Below are 19,668 nucleotides of genomic sequence, written 5' to 3'. Positions count from 1 at the left end.
TGCGGGCTTTCAGCCTTTGAGCCGCTCGGCTGCCATGCGTTTTGAATACACACGCGCTGGAACTAACAGACGAGCATTCCTTCGTAAACGGGTGCTCTGTCTAAAAAAAACCTGTGCGGTGTTTGTGGGCTCATAGCCTTTGAGCTGCACGGGTCCTGCTCTTTATCTTTTCTCCCTGTCTTCCTCCTCCCTCTATTTCTCTCGTCCCCCCCGCCTTTCGGATCAGTGTGTTCCATTTGGTTCATACACAGGATCCAACGGACCTATGAAACAAAGGAGCAATTCGTTACATGATGATCCCAGAGCCCCGGAATGGGAGGAGCCCAAAATAGCAAAGTGCCATTCAAGTATGGGCGTTAGAGGCCCTGTGGAGGACATCAGTGTGGGTCAGCCTACGGGGGTGGGGGTGCAGCAGACTCAGATTCAGGCTCTAGTGCATGCGGACGCTTGTCTCCCCTCTGTTTCCACTCCGGTGAGATGTGTCGGGGTGCTGGACACTGAATTGTCTCTAGCTGACAATTGGAAAAAGAGACTTGAATACACAATAACAACAACAAAAATTCAGAAAAAAATCGAGGAGCACTTTGGGGAAAACAAAGTGGCCCATGAAAGAGCAACTCACAGAGACATTGATATGTCATCAAGCCCCTTAAGAAATAATAGACAACCTAATGAGACCATCAAGCCCCCACTTGTTTTGGATACAAGTATTCCTATTTTGAGCAATTTGAATCTGTCGGGTATAGAAACCAATCAAGAATCTACGAGTCTGGTGCAGGATGATCCGCCAACTGAAACATCATCAGTTATAATTGCAAGTGAAACGCAGGAGGCAATTATGGTTGAGGGGACCCACCCGAATGCTAACACATTAAGTGCGCTCAGTTATGTGTTGAATTCGCTGGTCTCTGTCTTCGAGCTTTTGAAAGCTGAAGTACAAATCCAATCTGGCTCCTTTATGGAATTGACAAAAGAGGTGGCTGCACTGGATGGCTCTATAGTGGGTTGTTGCAATGTTATCAATTCAAACATGTTGCCAAAATTACAGATGATGCAGCTCGAGTCTGTCAAACAAGGGCTGGATATCTCTGCAATTCAGAGGTCCATTGCAGACATAAATAAATCAGAAGAGGCTGATAGATCCCTAAACAAAGCTCTACTAGCCCAATTGCAATTGTACAATATGAACCCACAAGAACAGGCGGTGCCAGAACATAAAGAGGGAGTTCCCCAACAAATGGATGGTACATCTCTCTCGGCGTCAACTTTAGAAGAATTCATGAGATTGGCCAATGTGGAAGAGGGTCTTTTTGATGTGGTCCAAGTGGAGAAATCACCCATGGTAAATATTGACGATCCGTTGGACCCCCAAGAGGGAGCAACTGAAGAAGTCAGTTTCATAGGTCCAAACTTAGGTGGGAAAAAACTCCGAAAGAGGGAAGCAAGACCGATAAAAAGACTCAAAGAAAAAAGATCTAAAAAAAAAAAAAATCTGGAGAAAAAGTCAAAGAACCAATAGAGAGTAAAACAAAGTAATTCAGAGACTAACTCATTCCTAAAAAAATTGGAACCTCTAATCCTTCAGTGGTGGAGGAGGACCAAGAAATTATTGAATTGGCATCTCCGGATAGACCACAGGTAAAGAAGGGGGGCGCAAAGAAGAAAGATAATCAAGAAAGACCTCTACAAGTTACTCACGAAGCCAAAATAAAACCATTTTCCAACAGAAAAGAGGCGAATTACAGTATGTTCTCAAAAGGATCACAAACAGAAAAGCCTCTGGAGAAACAAGATGTGGTCCAAATACTGTCAAATCCGAAGAAGGGAGTGACCTTGGCTCCTATTTTTCTGAAAGTTAGATCAAATACGGGCCCTAACACATCATCGAATGAGGTTGAGCTCGCGATAGCACCAAAATCTAACATGAAGATCGCCCCAATCTTTGTGAAAAAGCATCCGGTGCAAGAAAAAACTCTTATTGTCAAATGATTCAGAGTTGAAAAAGTCTCAGAATGTGTCCAAGAAAGTTGCAACTCCATCTTATTCACCTTTAGATGCATTGGTGAATGAAATTTCGCAGATCAGGCCACAGAGGTTGCAACATCAAACTGCAGTGCCTGTAATTAGAACAAGTAATCTCAGCGAAAGTGTGGACACAACCCCAGACAGCAGGGGGGAGGTTAGGTCCCATAGATATGAAATAAGGAAGGCAGTAGATGCCTATATGCAAGGGCATTTTATTCCTCCACTTGTATTACCAGTTCCGACTACTTTGCCTTGCAGATCTATAAATAGTGACAATAAAATTGTGGGCTCTTGGGAGCAAGCCTCGAGGGACATTGAAACTGGGGGGTCTGTCTCTGTGAACCCCGTAGTTGTGACACCTGACATTGCTTCTGTAAGTCCCGGAAGAGACCTTCCGGTGGTGGTCACTCCTGCGGTTGCTTCTAAATTGGCTTCACGATCACAAATGAGCTTACCTAATGATTTCTCTAAAGAAGTATTATCGCTCATCAAAGATGCTCTGGGTGACTTGGGTCCGAATTTGAAAGATAAGAGTAGGGTTGCCTCTGGTAAGCCATTAAAAGTACAGGAGAGCATGGGAACTGAAAAAGTTATTCCTCGGCCGGCTTTGTGTTCCATGATTCTGAAATGTAGGCCCGCCCCATGCACTCAATATGATTTGAACCGAAGAGCAATTTTGGCAATTTTCTCTGATATTCAACTATTAGAAGATATTACATCTGCAGATTTGACTCTGGTTGAATTCACATCTAATCAAAATTTGAATGCAGTACGGGTGTGGATGCAATCTAAAGTGATTCGCAATCTTGTATGGCAGGCTAAAAATTCTCTGTTCGATCTGGGCTTTCTGCTTAGTTTAGAGGTGGATAGTGTAATAAATCCAGTCGTGGCAAGTAGTATGGAATCTGTGGCAAAAGCTAAACCTATGACTCTGAATGTTCTAGAAACAAAGCAACAATCGCAGGAGAGGAATTTTTGTGCTTGTAGTTGTAATGCAAATTCAAACTAGCTAATCAGCCCCTCAAACTCTATTCCCCTTGCTTTGGTCAGTTGGAACTCGCGGGGATTTAAACACCTGTTGAATAATGACGAGAGTGGTTTAGGCAACTTTGATGTAATTTTACTCCAAGAGACCTGGTTAATAAACCCTACAGTTTGGTCAGGATACCAGATACATCTGAACCCAGCCCGGAAAGCTGTAGCAGGTAGACCTTCAGCGGGTCTTGTGGTGGCCTTGAAAGATGGACCAGGATCCTCATCAAAACTTTGGGCAATGCCAAATGCGCATATGTTGCTTGTTAGGGCGGTGATCCATGGTGTTGTGTATGCGATTTTGAACATATACTGGAACCCGGTAGCCATCTCATCTGAGTGTTTTTTTAGGGATCTCAACAATCTATTTGATACAGTGTCTGCCGATGAAAATATTGTTTACTTCATCCTAACGGGAGATCTGAATATGAATTGTCTGGTAAATAATGGTGTGCAAAAGAATGAAAGACTATTGCAGTGGAAATCTGTAGTCGCTCTTAGAAATTTGCAAGTTTTGAATGGAGCGTTTAATTCGGATATTCCGCCAGCGCCGACTTGGAAGAGAGGAAATTCCTCTTCAACAATTGACTTCATTTATGTAAATTCTGCGCTATGGACAGCGATGCGATCTTTTTGTGTGACTCCAACCATGGCAAGTGATCATAATATGTTGTGTGCCAGTTGGCAAGTAGTGGTAGAAGCCACTGACAATAAGCCAAAGACATCGAAGTGTGGATATTTAGTGGTAAATGGTGGGAAGAACCGTTTATGATGGACGGAGAATGCCTTGATGCACTTTAATCAAATTCTATATGACTCAAACAACTTGAATAATTTGCAAACGTCTGACATAGGCCTAATATATAGTAATGTCATGCAAACGTTCAGTCAACAAAAAATATCTAATTTGCAAAGAGAAAGGCATCTTCATACTTTTGATAGAGCCATATATATGAGGAAAAGAGCATATTGTGCCGAAGTGAGAAGTCTATCAAGGCATCCCCTCTCTGTCAGAATGGTTCTCATTAAAAAAGTGCGTTTGGCCTATAATAACTGGCTGAAAGGATATCGAGCCTCCCTCTACCAAAAAGATGGAGCTATTATGTTATCAACTTTAGCTGAGAAAAATATATCAAAAATGTGGGCCTTACTAAATCAAGCGAACAACGTCCACCAATTGGATTTACAAATAACAGCAGTTGAGGTGCGCCAGTGGGTGGCACACTTCCAACAACTGTATGCATTACCTACAAACATGAAGCCCATGCTAAACCCTCAAGAAGAGTTGAGTTTTTGGCTCTGCTTTGATCAGAATGAAATAAGGCAACTAATTATGACCTCAAGTAATTCACACACTGTGGGCCCTGACGGGATCTCAAACTCTGTGATGAAAAAGCACCCTGAAGTGTGGAGTTCCATTCTTTGTAAAATATTTTCTGTCATAAATAAACATCAAAAATTGCCTAAGTCGTGGACTGAAGCATTTACAGTTCCTATTTACAAAAAAGGTGACCGTCAACTTCCGATGAGTTACCGTCCAATCTCCTTATTGGATGCTCCTGCTAAGATATTCTGTAGAATCATATTAAAAGAGCTTAATGAGTGGGTGGATAAAAATCGGCTAAGGGACCCTTTCCAGTCTGGTTTTGTGAAGGGCATGGGCACGATACCAAACATCTTGGCCCTGACAATGATACAGTCTGAACAAGTTGATGGTGGACTCCCTCTATACTTAGGGTTCATTGATTTTAAATCTGCCTTTGATTCTATAGATAGATCCATGCTCCTAGCTAAACTTAGGCAACATCAGTGTCCCACATCTCTAGTAAATCTAGTGATGTTACTACATTCAACCACATCTATGCGAGTGAAACTAAATATGGAAGGAAAATTATCTCCAGCCATTCTTACACATAGAGGGGTGAAGCAAGGTTGTGCTCTCGCATCGTTCCTGTTTAATTTCTTCATCCTGGATTTAGGTCCTGCCTTAATGAACTGTGTAGTAGATGCGCCTCGTATAGGTCGCCAAAAGGTTGCCTATTTACTATACGCAGATGATTTGGTTTTGCTGTCTCGTACACCCATTGGCTTACAAAATATGCTAAACCAACTAGGTTCTTACGCAGTGGCAAATAACTTAGTCATCAATACAGCTAAATCTCAAATACTAATTTGCAATAACAATATCTCTAAAAAATATCATCTAAAATGGTCTCTTCAAAACTGTGAACTTGCCGAAGTTGTGAAATACAAGTATCTTGGAGTGTACATTGAACACAAAAAAACTTTAAGCACGATGACTAGTGAAATTAGGGGGAAATTGAGTGCCTTGATATCCCATTCGAAAATTCTCCTAAGAAAATTTGGGAAGTTCTCATTGAAACACATTGTGTCTTTTTATAAGTCCAAGGTAATACTGATTATTCTGTATGGAGTTGAGGCGTTGGTGCTGCAAAATCGCAAGTTTTGGGATAGCTTAGAAGCTAGATATTGGAAAGCTGTCCTATCACTTTCGCCTGGAACACCATTGGCAATATTACGATTCGAATTGGGATTGGTGTCTCTGTATGCTCACTTGGTATGGAAGCAGTGTGCCCTTTTATGAAAAAATGCTGGATGGTTTAGAGAAGCCCAGCTTCTTGAATGTACTGGCCCAAAATCTATTAACAGCAAAAAATGGCATATCAACGAAGTGGAGAAATCATATTCTAAATGCGGCATCCGATGCCTCTGTATCGATTGAGCTACTTTTGACCAATCCTGATCGCGCAAAAAGTAAAATCTATCAAGCTGATTGGATTGGTAACATGGAACTTTGTACAAGACTTAAAGATTTCAATTATGATGCATTTGGTATTTAAAGATATGGTGTTCTATCTGAGTATCTGTTGAAATTTCCGTCACATGCATGCCGACAGAAATATCTAAGATTTAGACTAAATCAGTATGAAACAAATGACATCTTGTTTAGAAGGAAAGTAATATCAAAGGAACAAAACTTCTGTTGATATTGTCAAATTAAGGACCAAAGAGAAACGTTACAACATCTTGTAATTGAGTGCACTGCATTACATGATATGAGAGTTAAATGTTTTGGGAAAAAATTGTCTGTTCAGAGCAATACAGATCATACACAAATATGGAATCTTTTATTCTCTAACCCGAGAATAACTATACAGATTGCAATTGTACAATTTTTAAATATAATATTTCCTGAAACTAAAACTTGATAACTGTGAAGAGTAACCAACATGTGACATGTAAGTTGAGAGAGACTATATATACATATTTGTTGTCTCAATTTTGTACAATTAGGTTTAAGCCATTTGTAAGTATAGATGTCTGATTATGTTTTATGAAAATGAACGGAATATTTGAAAAGTTGGTTTACCAGCTATAAAAAATAAAAAAAATAAAAAAAATAAAAAATTAGTGGCATCTTGGTCAGAGCGCCATATACCAGTTATTGAATGAGACCTTTTTTTTTTATAAAAATGGTCAAATGTATGAATTTACTGCAAACTTTTATTTTCCATGAAAAAAGTGAAAAAAGTTGAGTTTTGTGTAAAAAAGTGATTTTACATGTTTTTTTCACCAGACTAAGTTTTTTTGCTCAGAATCATGTTAGGCTTTGGGCAAGTATGTTTTTATGATTTTCCCTCTATCATCAACAAAATCCTTTGGAGGGCACAAGCATCACATGATGCTCACTGAAAAAATAAACCCTCAATATTTTTATACAAACAAAGTGGGGTTCAGATGAATGCGGGTGTCCTAAAACATTAAAAAACACTACTTATTTTTCTGGGCTTGAGTTGAAGGTCAGGTTGAATGGTTGAATGGTTATTTCGTGTATAAGTGGCTGGGGCATAGGAAAGGGGATCCTGCTTGCAAGAGCTTACCCAAGCAAGCCATAGTGAATAAAGTAGATATGCTTATACAACCTTGACTGGGCAGCCCCTTTTATCATTGGGTAATAATTGTATTTTTGCTGTGTTGCAACTAACCAACGACCCACGACCTTGCATAGATAAGCCTGCTATTTTGTCCAAGGAGGTTTAAAATGTAATTGTGTATCCAATCTGTTCGGATCCCTTCTGGTGTACTAGAGGTATGGGGCTGATTGATGGTGTAGAAACCGATATTCATACCTGGACCACTGGTGCACCAGAAGTTGATTTGTCACATTGGTGGCAAGCCGTTGGATCTAGTTGGAGCCTTGTGCACAGCTTAGTCACCCAATGATAAAATAACTGTTGCAGGCAATTTTTAGATACTGCTAGGTATTTGTAATAATCAGGGATCTTGACATCGAGACTATAAAAGACATGACGAAGGATGTCTTGCGCGTCCTATGTCAAGAGAGGGGACTTCCCCACAGCACTAAGGTTAATAAACCTAAACTGCTGGTCAGCCTCCAAGCTTGGGTAGAAGCAAGGGCAGTTGGGGAGAAGACCCCATGGGTCGGGCTAGGCCCTGTGTACCAGAACGGAAAATACCTTCGGGAGGTGGAATTGGAAGATGATGAGGAAGACGGCATGATCAGTGTTTCACACCAACCATCCCGCCGGGGTGCAAGCAAGGTTTCTCAACACTCTAGAGCAGTGGTCCTCAAACTACGGCCCGCGGGCCAAATGCGGCCCACGGAGCGCATTTACCCGGCCCGCCGGGTGTTTTAGCCTCAGGACATCCTTGTGTTTCCGAAAGATGCTTTCGGAACACAAGGATGCCTCTGAGAAGTCCCTGTGGCCCGCGTTTACTTTAAAAACGCGGGGACCGCTGGGAGTAGGCGCACGCAGCGACGTCACTGACGTCCCATGCGTGCGCACGCCCATGGAAACCGAGGCGGAGAAGCGGAGAAGAAAGGACGCGCGCTGGAGGTAAGTGTTTACCAGCGGCGCGTCCCTTCGGTGTTCTGACCACCGGTCCTGCTATGGCCGGAGCAGTGGTCAGAAGGGATGTCCCGATACCAGTATCGGGACTGATACCAGGCATTTTTATGGTATCGGGGACTCGTTTAGAGTCCCCGATACCATGCCCGGTACATAAGCCCCGCAATGTGGGGGGAACTATACTGTCAATGTAATGTGGGGGGAACTATACTGTCAACGTAATGTGGGGGAACATACTGCCAGCCTAATGTGGGGGGAACTATACTGCCAACCTAATGTGGGGGACTATACTGCCAGCCTAATGTGGGGGAACTATACTGCCAGCCTAATGTGGGGGACTATATTGCACCTAATGTGGGGTAATGTTGTTGGTATATTGTTTTTATTGGTATTTTACTAATAGCAATTTGGAATCCCTAGGAAACAATGATGTCAAGAAAGATAAAAATTGACTCGGAGTGTAGGATATTCAAAGAACAGTGGATTTATGATTACTTTTCCATACAGTACAAGGAAAGAGCTGTGTGTCTGATATGCCAGAATATAGTGTCTGTGTTCAAAGAATACAATTTGCGTCGACACTATGAAACTCAACATAAAGATAAATATGATTGTTTGGTCGGAGAAGTGAGAAAAGATAAAATATTAAAACTGAAAAATACATTGACAGCTCAGCAAAATACTTTTGTGAAGCAGAAGCAGCTAAATATTTCATCACTGAGAGCAAGTTTTCAAGTTGCCAAGCTAATAGAGCGCACTGGCAGACCATTCGTGGAGGGAGAATTTGTTAAAGAATGCCTTCTTTCTGTTGCCAAAGAGATGTGTCCAGAGAAGGCCGATTTATTTAGTACAGTGAGTCTTTCAGGACCTACACTTACACGGAGGATTGAAGAAATGGGAGACAATCTGTATCAGCATTTGCAAAACCTGACAAAAAAACTTTCCTATTTTTCCTTGGCACTTGACGAAAGCAATGATGTTCGTGATTCTGCACAACTTTTAATTTTTATTCGTGGGACGAATGACAATTTCGAAGTCACAGAAGAGCTTGCTGCACTGCAAAGCATCAAAGGAACAACTACAGGAGAGGATATCTATGAAAAGGTTTGCCAAACTTTGAATGGTTTGGAGCTGGACTGGGCTAAACTAGCCAGTGTGACAACTGATGGTGCTCCTAGCATGGTGGGGTCTAAGAAAGGAGTAATTGCTCGCATTAACCAAGAGATGGACAAACATAATTATTCTCATCCAATAGCCATACACTGCCTCATCCACCAACAAGCGCTGTGTAGTAAATCACTGAAGTTTGACTCTGTTATGACAATTGTGGTATCTTGTGTTAACTTCATTAGAGCTCATGCACTAAAGCACAGACAATTTCAGGAATTTCTGTCTGAGCTAAATGCTGACTATGGAGATGTTCTGTACCACACAGAAGTCCGTTGGCTGAGTCGAGGGAGAGTTTTGAAACGTTTCTATGACTTACTTCCACAGATTACAGCTTTTCTTCTTTCAAAAAACAAAGAAGTACCAGAGCTCAATGATGCAGAATGGAAATGGCACCTTGCCTTTCTAACAGATGTAACAGAGCTACTCAACAGTTTCAATGTGCAACTTCAAGGAAAAGGGAAGCTCATCTGTGATATGCAATCACATGTCAAAGCATTTGAAATAAAATTAGGCCTCCTCATCAAACAAGTGAAGGAGGAAAACTTCTGCCATCCACCCACAACTCAAAATCTGTTAGCGGAAAAACCATTGGTTGCATTCCCAAACAAAACATGTGTGGATTCACTAGAAAAATTGCAAAAGGAGTTCCAATTTAGATTTAAAGAGCTTCATCTCCATGAACAGGACATACAGCTTTTCCGTAACCCATTTTCTATTGACATTGAAAATGTGGATACAATTTACCAAATGGAACTGGCTGAACTGCAGAATTGTGACTCTCTGAAGGACGCATTCAAGTCAAGCAGCCTTCATAGTTTCTATGCATCTCTCCCTTCCGAGACATATCCTCATCTCAGGAACCATGCACTCAAAATGGCAACCATCTTTGGCAGCACTTATGTCTGTGAACAGACTTTTTCCAGAATGAAACATCTGAAATCTCCAACCAGATCTAGACTAACGGATGAACACTTGCATCACTTGTTACGACTAGCAGTGACAAATATGGAACCGGACATTGACCATCTCGTTAGCCAAAAGCAGGCCCATAGTTCCCATTGAAATACTGGTAAGTTTGTTGATTTAACTTTACTTGTTCTTCATTTTAAATATTGTATTTATTGTATTTATTCCCGTTTTGTTTCTTCACTTCAAAATAAGATATATGCAGTGTGCATAGGTATTTGTTCATAGTTTTTTTTTTTAACTATAGTCCGGCCCTCCAACGGTCTGAGGGACCGTTAACATGGCCCCCTGTTTAAAAAGTTTGAGGACCCCTGCTCTAGAGTGTCAGAGAGTTCATGGGCTACTGCGGCATCCCGCAGGTCCCAGGCCTCACTACAATCTCTAAGAGACCCATTAATTGTGCCGGCTGATAATGAGGTAGCGGCTAGAAAGCCCCTGCTCATGAAGGGTAGACTAGCGCTAGAGGAACAGAAACAGTGGGACAAGGTCACCATAGAGCTGTGCAAGCTGGCCCTGGAAGAGAAGAAGGAGGCCAACAGATCCACCTCTAGTGAAAGCAGCGGTAGTGACTCAAACCAGAGTGCCAGGGATAATGTTAATGTTAAAGGTATTTGTACTGTGGGGGGGGGGGCTGTTGCGCGGCTGAAGAAGATGGCCGCCACCTGAGAAGCTCAGGTGAAGGCACAGAATTCCTCCAAAAGTCCTACATCCAACGGCCTGACAATTCCCCGGAGCCGGTGCAGAATATATATAAAGGAGTGTAGAGAAGGTCCGAGATATGACCTGCACCCTTGCCCCCCTTTGCGAGTTGCCAGCAAAGTACTTGCCAAGGTATGTGACGTACGAGGAGCAAATGAACCAACAGAGAGCTGCGATGGGCTTCTGCCCGGTGTACATTAGAAGATCGGTACCTGTTGAAGCGCCCTTACCCAGGCAACCCTGGGCAGCACGGTACCCAATCAAACAACCATACCAGCCGCTAATACGAAATGATGAGTATTTACAGACTGTCCATTAGGAGACACAAAGAGCCCTGATGGAAGGCAAACGATGATGAGAAGAGAGCCGGGATAGACCAAACGCATGAGAAAAGGCAACAAGTGAACTCAAGTAACCTCCGAAAACAAATGCAAGAGACACGAAAGACAACGCAATGCTGAAACGTAAGAAACGACATAGCTGTGAATCATGATGAAAGAATCGAACCAGCTAATGTGTGTAAATAAGCTTGAAACGCAAGATGCAAAGAAATCGATTCTGCTTGCAATGCTTAGTAGAAGTCAGAGCGGCAAGCGGCAACTATATACGTCTACCTCAATGCAGCACAATGTACACGTGCGACTCCATTTTGTAAAAGCAGAAGTACTCCCAGGTGGCCAAGGCCCGAACGGCCAAGTTTCATATCCAGGCCAAGCTGAGGAACAGAGCGGAATCGAAACTTAACAAAGAACGGCTCAAGCCTGGGGAATCGAGGTCAACCCAAGAGGGGGAGGTAAGCTCAGCTACAGAGAGCCGAAACTTCAGAGCATACCAGCCCGCCCTGAGAAGGTCAAGATAAGAGAGAAATGCATAAAAGGGCGATGCTGAAGCAGATTCACGGTGGGCCAACACGTGACCAACCAGGCGCGAAGATGTACCACCGCCTGATGTCGCCCAGATCCGAGGGTGCCATAACTTCTCCTGATAAGAGACTACAGTTTCGAGGCCTTCTTTAGCCAACTAATTGACACACCGCCCTAAAACCATTGATTGATGGAAGGGAGGCAGGGTGAATCTTGGGACACTAGGCACCTGGGTGTCTGTTCTGCATGCTGCTAATTAAAGTGGAGATTTATGTTTAGGGGTGTAACTTGCCCAATCACAATGGACCAAATAATCTAGGGTCCTATAGCTAGTAGAACCAATGAGACGTCGTACTTGTAGTGACGTCTATCACCGGTGATGTAGAAGGATGGGCATAAACGCCCACCAGATAAGAGTTAACCAATCCACTCGCTATGTTGTCATATACAGATATAACACCTATACTTAAGTTACCTTTCCCAACCAATTATATTGCATGATGATTTTTTGTAGAATTTGACGTCAATGATGACGGATTTTGCCCATAAAAAAGGCTGTTTGACTGAAGTTCGGGGAAGTCGGGGTGAGGCAGGTGATCGCGATGATGCTGACTTCCATTTGCTGATGTATGTATCATTAAACGGACTTCCCTTTGCCAATTTACTGAGTCCTGACTATTGAATTTTGCTGGAGTATGTGAATCCTGCACTCTGTCCTCACATGGTGCAGCTATCTTGTATATCTAGTTTTCGAGGGTGAGTGCTGACCAATGGGCCTGTCAGTAATCTCCTCTCCTCGTCAACACTTGGTAGCGTGAGGATGGTTTCGGCCATTGATTATAGAGTATCGATTGATATAGTATAAATTACCCTTAGACCGACGGCACAAAGTAACTCTGGGCCTTCGGTTACATCACAAGTCCTTTTGCTATTCCGGCTGAGTAGGCTGAGAAGCTTCCCGTGGACAATGATAGTGTAATTATTCCCAAAAAATCTGCAGTGGGTCTGAAGCAAACCCGCTTTTCCAAGCATAACCCTTCTCATTCCCACGGGCAGCGGATCGGACGAAAACCATTAAAGCAGGAAGAGGAAGGGGCGGTGAACTGAAGTTCCAGAGAGGAAAAGAGTCGATTGGTGAGTGAAACAACGAAACCCGTTATCCTGGAAAAGGTCTTATAGGCCTTAGAGTAAGAAGGAAAAGGTAACGGTGGGTGGCGGAGAAAAAAATAATACAGCTAGAAGTAGGAAAGACTGTATATATATACATATATAGGGGGTAAGGAACCGGACACCTAAAGTAACTGGGGAAAGATATCAGGAGGGCACCTGAGATTAAAAACTGTAAGGAATACCGGGGGGGCACCCGAGATTAAAAACTGTAAGGAATACCAGGGGGGCACCCGAGATTAAAAACTGTAAGGAATACCGGGGGGGCACCCGAGAGAAAACTGTAAATTCGCCTTGTTCCTGGCTTTAAAGAGTGGTCAGAAGGAACGTGAACCCAGAGCCCATAGAGAAGGGACGTTAGGCTACGGTGACGTTTAAAGACGTCAGAATGGGGTTCGTTCAGATCCCATGATGGGGTAATAATTAGAAGGCAGGCATACGTATGACCAGCTGGTGTCCGTCTAGTCTGTCATGCGTCTGTCCTATATGTTCTGTGTATGCTGAATGTAGAATTATGGTGATATAAAATGATGGCAATGCATTTTTTGCTTTACGCGATTCTGTAAATGAGAGGGAATCGCCACTAAATTGATGTGTTTTCAGTAAAACTGTTGGTATAAAATTTGTTGCAGAAAAGTTGGATTGGAGCTTGCGTATGTGGTGCTCGCTCATAATTGCGAAAAGTTGAGAACTGTGTGTGAACAATGGAAGAGGTTACCCCACTTGCACACTTGTGCAAACAATTGCCAAAACACGCAGCAAAGCTGAAGAAATATGGCCAGGAATGGGTTAAGGGCCCCAAAAATAAAATGTTTATGCCGTGCCGCCAAAATGGGTCATTGTCTAAGGCTGTCTTACAGCACATGACCACCTTCTTACATGCCACATATAGCGGGAAGAAGCTCGAGAAACGACTTGCCGTTCTAGAGCTTTGGAAAATGTTTGAACAAGTAAAGGAAGAAGAACCCCCCGCAGACTGGATATTAAATGTATGTACGGAGGGGGTGAGACGCCTACAGCGCCACCTGCCCCGCCGGAACCAGTTGTTGAGGGAAGTAAGTCGGAGGGTCTCTACCCACTAAGAGAACTTAAGGCAGCTGCAGGGTATAGCAACCCTGGATATGAGTCACCTGCATGTGCACGAAAGGAAAGTGAAGAAGAAGGAAGATGAGGAAAGTAGGAGGACAAAAGAACGTAGAAATGAACGGATGAGGGAAGTAGATAAAGCTAGAGAGGAAGTGAAGAAGCGAAGAGAAATAGATGAGGAAGCAGAGCGTAAACGAAGGCAAAGGGCGCGGGATTTAGAATATTTGCAACGGGAGGTGAAAAAACCCAATCCTGTTGTAGACTGGGAAGACATAGAAGAGTTCTTTCCTGCAAACGATGCGGTACCAGGTACAAGCGGGACAATTATTGATGATGACTTCGGCACCAGAAGCATCGGGGAAGCAATTGATAAAATATATGATGAGATGGGACTGGAACGAATCTCCCAAGAGGGAAGGGAAGATGAGCGCTTAGAGAGCACTCAGCTATATGACACTGAGGATGTCACCCGAAGTAGTGAGAGTAGGGGACGTTCCCTAGATAGACTAGAAGATGGGCAGAATGAAGATGATGCAAGAAGTTGTGCAAACTAGGAGTATTCAGAGTCAGACTCCGATGTGGAAGTTTAGGAAGTGATGTATGAAGAAGGGAGGCGGTGCGAAACGCGGCTCCCAGGGAATCGAGAGGTACGATGGTCAGACGCTGGCGAGTCCATAAATAGGACACCAAAGTCTGCTGGACAGTCCAGCCGAGATGAAGGAACACGCCACGGACAGAGGGGGGCATCCTCACCAGTCTATACTGATAGATTAAGGGCATTGCCAGGTAGACGGCAAGCCGGGAACGCCACCCCGGTGAGAGACCGAGGGGGTCTAGAGAAGGGGAAGGAGGATTGTGCATTCCAATTCCCGCTGCTAGAAAAGGGGGGAGCAAGACCGCAATATAGTCCATGGCCACACATGGACCGAGAGAATCTTAAAAATAAGCTTCCAATGTTGAAATCGGGAGCCGGGAAGTGGATACATGATCTAGAAAAAATGACGGGAGGTGTCACCCTAGCCATAGGGGACATCAAGCTCTCCTAATTGCTATACTCGGAGAAAGAGCAGACGACGTGTGGAAAAGGGCAGGCTACCCTAGGGTAACCATAACTAACACCTCTCATGACGGAGCGCCATTTAATAACTGTAGAGCAGCAGTATGGAAAGCGCTGCGTACTATCCAGACACATCTGATATGGGAGCTATAATGACTCGAAAAATGAAGGAGTCAGAGGATCCGTTGCTTTATATCCAGAATTTTCAGGATGCGTGGGTGCTCGAAACGCATGAGTCTTGGACGAAATCGATCCCTGTATTCTACCACATATTGTGCCAAGGGTTACCAGAACCGGTGCAAAAGCAGCTCAAGAAATTGGTAGGAGTAGAAGCTAAACCGTGGGCCGAGATCCAGTTGACAATTGCACATTACTGTAGGCTGTTGCAAGAAAAGAATCGAAAGAAAGAGGCAACGCGTAAGGGAGAAGAGGCGAAGCTAGTGCAAAGGAAGCTCTCAAAATATGCACTCGAGGGAGCCATGCTGACAAGCCCAGCCGAATCGAGTGCACAGCGTGCAGCTAACCCACCCCAGAGTAATCAGGGTAACGTGGGATATTACCCGAGAGGAAGGGGATTTGGAGGAAGAGGATGGGAGAGTAATCAGGGAGGATTTAGAGGGAACCAAGGAGGGTTACAGAATGTTCAAAATAGAATCCAGAACACACCGATCGGCAGCCCGACTATGCCAGATGGACAGATGGCCGAGCCACCGCCAGTGTGTTGGGTGTGTGGAGTGACAGGACATGTGGCGCGCATGTGCAGAAGCCAAGGCATGTGGCAGAAAAATCAAGGGATGGGGGCAGGCACGGTGAATTAACCTACTACCCCACAACTGGGCAATGCACAAAACTATGCCATGCAGCAGCAGGCGGTTGGCTTGCAGCAGGGTGCACAGCAAGTGGTCCAGCCACAGAACATGGGGAATGTACCACAGGGACAACTCCAGCAGACACTGCAGCAAGTGGCTCAGGGCACTAATTCCGGTGGGGGAAACCCACAGGCATACAGTGGACCGAACCTATATGTGAAATAGGACGGCTCACAGGGAACTCTGATGTGTTCTATCCTATCAGTGACACCAGACCCTAACAGGGAACCTAGGGTAAATGTCACCATAGGGGGGAAAGAATATTCCTTCTTAGTTGACACGGGTGCGACGCGCTCGTGCATAAGAGAAGGCAAGTTCTCCTTGTCCGGCGAGGCCATAGATACCCAGAGTTTCACTGGAGCTCATAGCAGAGTTCCCTTTACTGATGAACTCCCAGTCTCGGTGGGAGAGTGCGACATGAATGTACCTCTATTATATTCTCGTCAGTCCCCGGTGAAAATCATGGGTCGGGACTTGATGACAAAGTTGAACATGACCATCTCGTTTACTGAGGATGGCATAGTGTGCTCCACCCCAGGAATGCTCTGGACGTGCAGCTATGAGAGCTGTACCACTGGAGCCAGAAGTCTTTGCATATGGCGTGCGAGTGCTTATGGCGGGATTGCCAGGCCTCGCAGACAAACCTATGAGAACCCCTGATGAGTTTCTATTCAGACCAAGAATACCCATGCACGAAGAGGAGGGACAAGTATTTCCCTTAGTGATACACTCTGCCACGGTGCGAGGAAGGGCAGTATTGGTTGAAGGGTATGACGACGAGGGCAGACCATGGTGTGCGATTGTCGCCATCGAAGAAGGGTATCGAGTGACTGACGTCACCGATGACGATCTGTTCGAAGAACACCCTGACCTAGAAGAGACACGGGTGGAAGTGAGTCTCTTATTTTGGGTCAAAATGATCAAGCGGGAGGTACCGCAGAGAATGATGTTAGCATTGGTACGCCCAGAATACTTTGATAATGACATTGCCCTAGTGCCCGCCAAAGTATGGACTACAGGGCCCTATGATGTAGGTCTCCTGAGGGGGGCCGGCGAAGTAAAAATTAAATTGAAACCAGGAGCCATTCTTCCACGGGCACGACAGTATCCCATGTCCAGGGAAGCAGACAAAGGGATCGCAAAGACAATCTCTGCCATGATGGAACAGGGCATCTTAGTGACATCAGAATCACCTTGCAACACGGTGATTTATCCTGTCAAGAAATCTAAGGGAGGGTCCTGGCATCTAATCCAGGATTTACGAGCATTGAACGACATAGTCGAAGCTGAGTTCCCCCTAGTCCCGAACCCATCCACAATCTTATGCAACATACCAACGGAGGCAAAATACTTCACGGTGATCGATTTGAAAAATGCGTTTTTCTCGATTCCATTGCACCGTGACTCACAAGACCTGACATCATTCACTTTCAGACAAATGCGCCTGAAAAGTACGAGGTTGCCACAGGGGTATTGCGAATCTCTGTCCATTTTCAACCGAGTCCTGCAAATGGACCTACGCAACATTGCATTGGACAGTGTTGTTTTGCAATATGTAGATGACATTCTAATCTGCAGCATCACTGAAGAGCAATGCCGACATGACTCTGTCCAGCTATTGACTATATTAGCTGAGAAAGGATACAAGGTGGATAAGGACAAGTTGCAGTACTGCCAACAGGAGGTACTGTACATAGGGCAACTGATTTCACATGAGGGGAAAAGGGTCACCCCAGAAAGGGCTGAGGCAATCATGAACGTGGCCAAGCCGCGCACAATAAAGCAAATGCAAAGCTTCCTAGGCCTGTGCAACTATGTCAGAGCATGGATCTTTGACTACAGCTCGTATACCAAGCCCTTGTTGCAGGCCCTTAAAAAGGCCCAAGCGACGAGAGAGGAAATTGAATGAAATGAAGAGATGGAGAAAGGGTTTACAGAACTCAAGGGGGCAATTTGTAAGGCCCCAGTACTCGGGATTCCTAATTATGCTGAGGAATTCTTTTTGTTCTCTCATACTGATGGCAATTTTATGACGGCAGTGCTCGCGCAGCGAACCTCGCTGGGATACAAACCCCTAGCATATTACAGCGGGAGTTTGGACCCGGTTATGAAGGGCCACTTCCCATGCGAACAAAATCTAGCTGCTGCCGCGTTCGCCATTGAGAAGGCGTCATCCATTGTGATGGGGTGCTCCATGACATTGTATGTTGAGCACTCATTATTCGCCATACTAGAGAAGCCAAAGGGCACGCTGACTTCTCAGAGAGCATCAGCCTACGAGGTGATTATCTCAAATCCATCGATCAAGATAGTGCAATGCAAAACTGTAAACCCTGCTATGTTTATTGCTGAGCCAGTCACAGAGGGAGAACCTGTGCATGACTGTGCGAACTATGAGGAATTCTATGATGAGATCCCCAGGGTGAAGGAAAATGCCCTGGCGAGTGGAGAGACCGTCTTCATTGACGGGTCATCGAGAATTGACCAAGAAGACGGACAAAGGTATACAGGCGTGGCCGTGATCAAACACATGGCAAATGGAGAGTTCCAAGTACTTGTCAGTGCATCAATACCATCTCATTATTCAGCACAGGCTGCAGAACTAGTGGCATTGGTACTCGCCATTGAGAATCACGCAGACCAGGAAGTAACAGTGTACAGTGACTATGTGACGTCTACAGTGCACGCAGGACTAGCGCGCTGGAAAAGGAGGGGCTACCTCCGAGCAGACGGCACGCCAGTGCAGCATGCAGCCTTTTTGGACAGGCTGATAAGAGCACTACAACTCCCAGTGGGCATAGCGGTCGTGAAATGCGCTGCCCATACAAAGGGGACAGATTTCGTGTCACGCGGAAACCATGAAACGGACACGGAAGCCAAACAAATGGCATCCAAAACTGAAACAATCATGGACGTGGATGTGGCACGTACCCATGAGAGGATGATGATAGCACGAGCTACACCAGAAGCCTATAGTAATATGGAACAGTCTCAGTTAATGGAGATCCAGGGGGAGGCACTTCAAGAGGAGAAAAACCTATGGAAGCATCGAGGGTGTTCTTTAAACCCTTCAGACGGATTGTGGAGGCAAGACAGCACTGGTAAACCAGTAATGCCTGTCGTCCTTCTAAAAGTAGCACTAGAACAACTCCACTACCCGTTACACCTGTCAAGAGAAAATCTCGCTGCAACGCTCGCCGAAGAGTGGTTTATACCGAATTTAGCAGAGCATGTTGCATTCTTTGTGGTAAATTGCATTGTCTGCCAACAATTTACCTCTGGGCACACATTAAAAGTAGTGAGAGGAGTCATTCCCAGACCAAATGGACCTTTTCAGCACCTGCATATCGATTATGTCGATATGATTCAGGTATGTAATGGGTACAGGTATTTACTTGTGGTGGTGTGTCCCTTCTCCAGATGGGTAGAAGCAGGTCCCTGTACACACCCCGATGCTGCCTGTGCTGCTAAGTTCTTGGTGAGGGAGGTCTTCGAGAATTCCTAAGGAGATTCCTGTGAGGCTATTAGGCAAGGGACAGATCGAGGAGACAAAGACTGAGCACACTGCCTGAAAGGCTTGTGACCTAAGAGCCAGGGACTAGAAAACGAGAGCAAATGTCGTTGTCATCAGAAGACAGCAAATACGCATTCCAAGTCTTCTTCCACCTCATTGAGAACTTTCCAGAATTAGTGGGTAGACCTGTCACTGTCGACGTGCCCACGTTTTTCAGCAACCCAGCAAAGAACGCACAACTCAATAGACTCCTGAGGGCTATCGTCTCACAGCTGAGAAGCAATTGTAGGCATCCATTGCTGAGGAGAGCCTTAGAAGGGGGAGATCC

At 44.7% G+C, this 19,668-nt stretch overlaps 1 protein-coding gene across 1 annotated transcript; it reads left to right on the top strand.

The window, feature by feature from the left end:
* The first annotated feature begins 8,375 nt into the window (after positions 1-8,375).
* LOC138452797 (general transcription factor II-I repeat domain-containing protein 2-like) lies at positions 8,376-10,181 on the top strand. The gene has a single exon (XM_069605140.1). It carries the CDS (start codon positions 8,376-8,378, stop codon positions 10,179-10,181), a length of 1,806 nt encoding a protein of 601 aa, XP_069461241.1.
* The last annotated feature ends 9,487 nt before the right edge of the window (positions 10,182-19,668 follow it).

This window comes from Ambystoma mexicanum, chromosome 4p (assembly GCF_040938575.1).
Source record: "Ambystoma mexicanum isolate Mex_15411 chromosome 4p, UKY_AmexF1_1, whole genome shotgun sequence".
NCBI classification, from domain to species: domain Eukaryota; kingdom Metazoa; phylum Chordata; class Amphibia; order Caudata; family Ambystomatidae; genus Ambystoma; species Ambystoma mexicanum.
The sequence above is the reverse complement of the archived record's forward strand: the minus strand, read 5'-3'. Positions and strand labels throughout refer to the sequence as shown.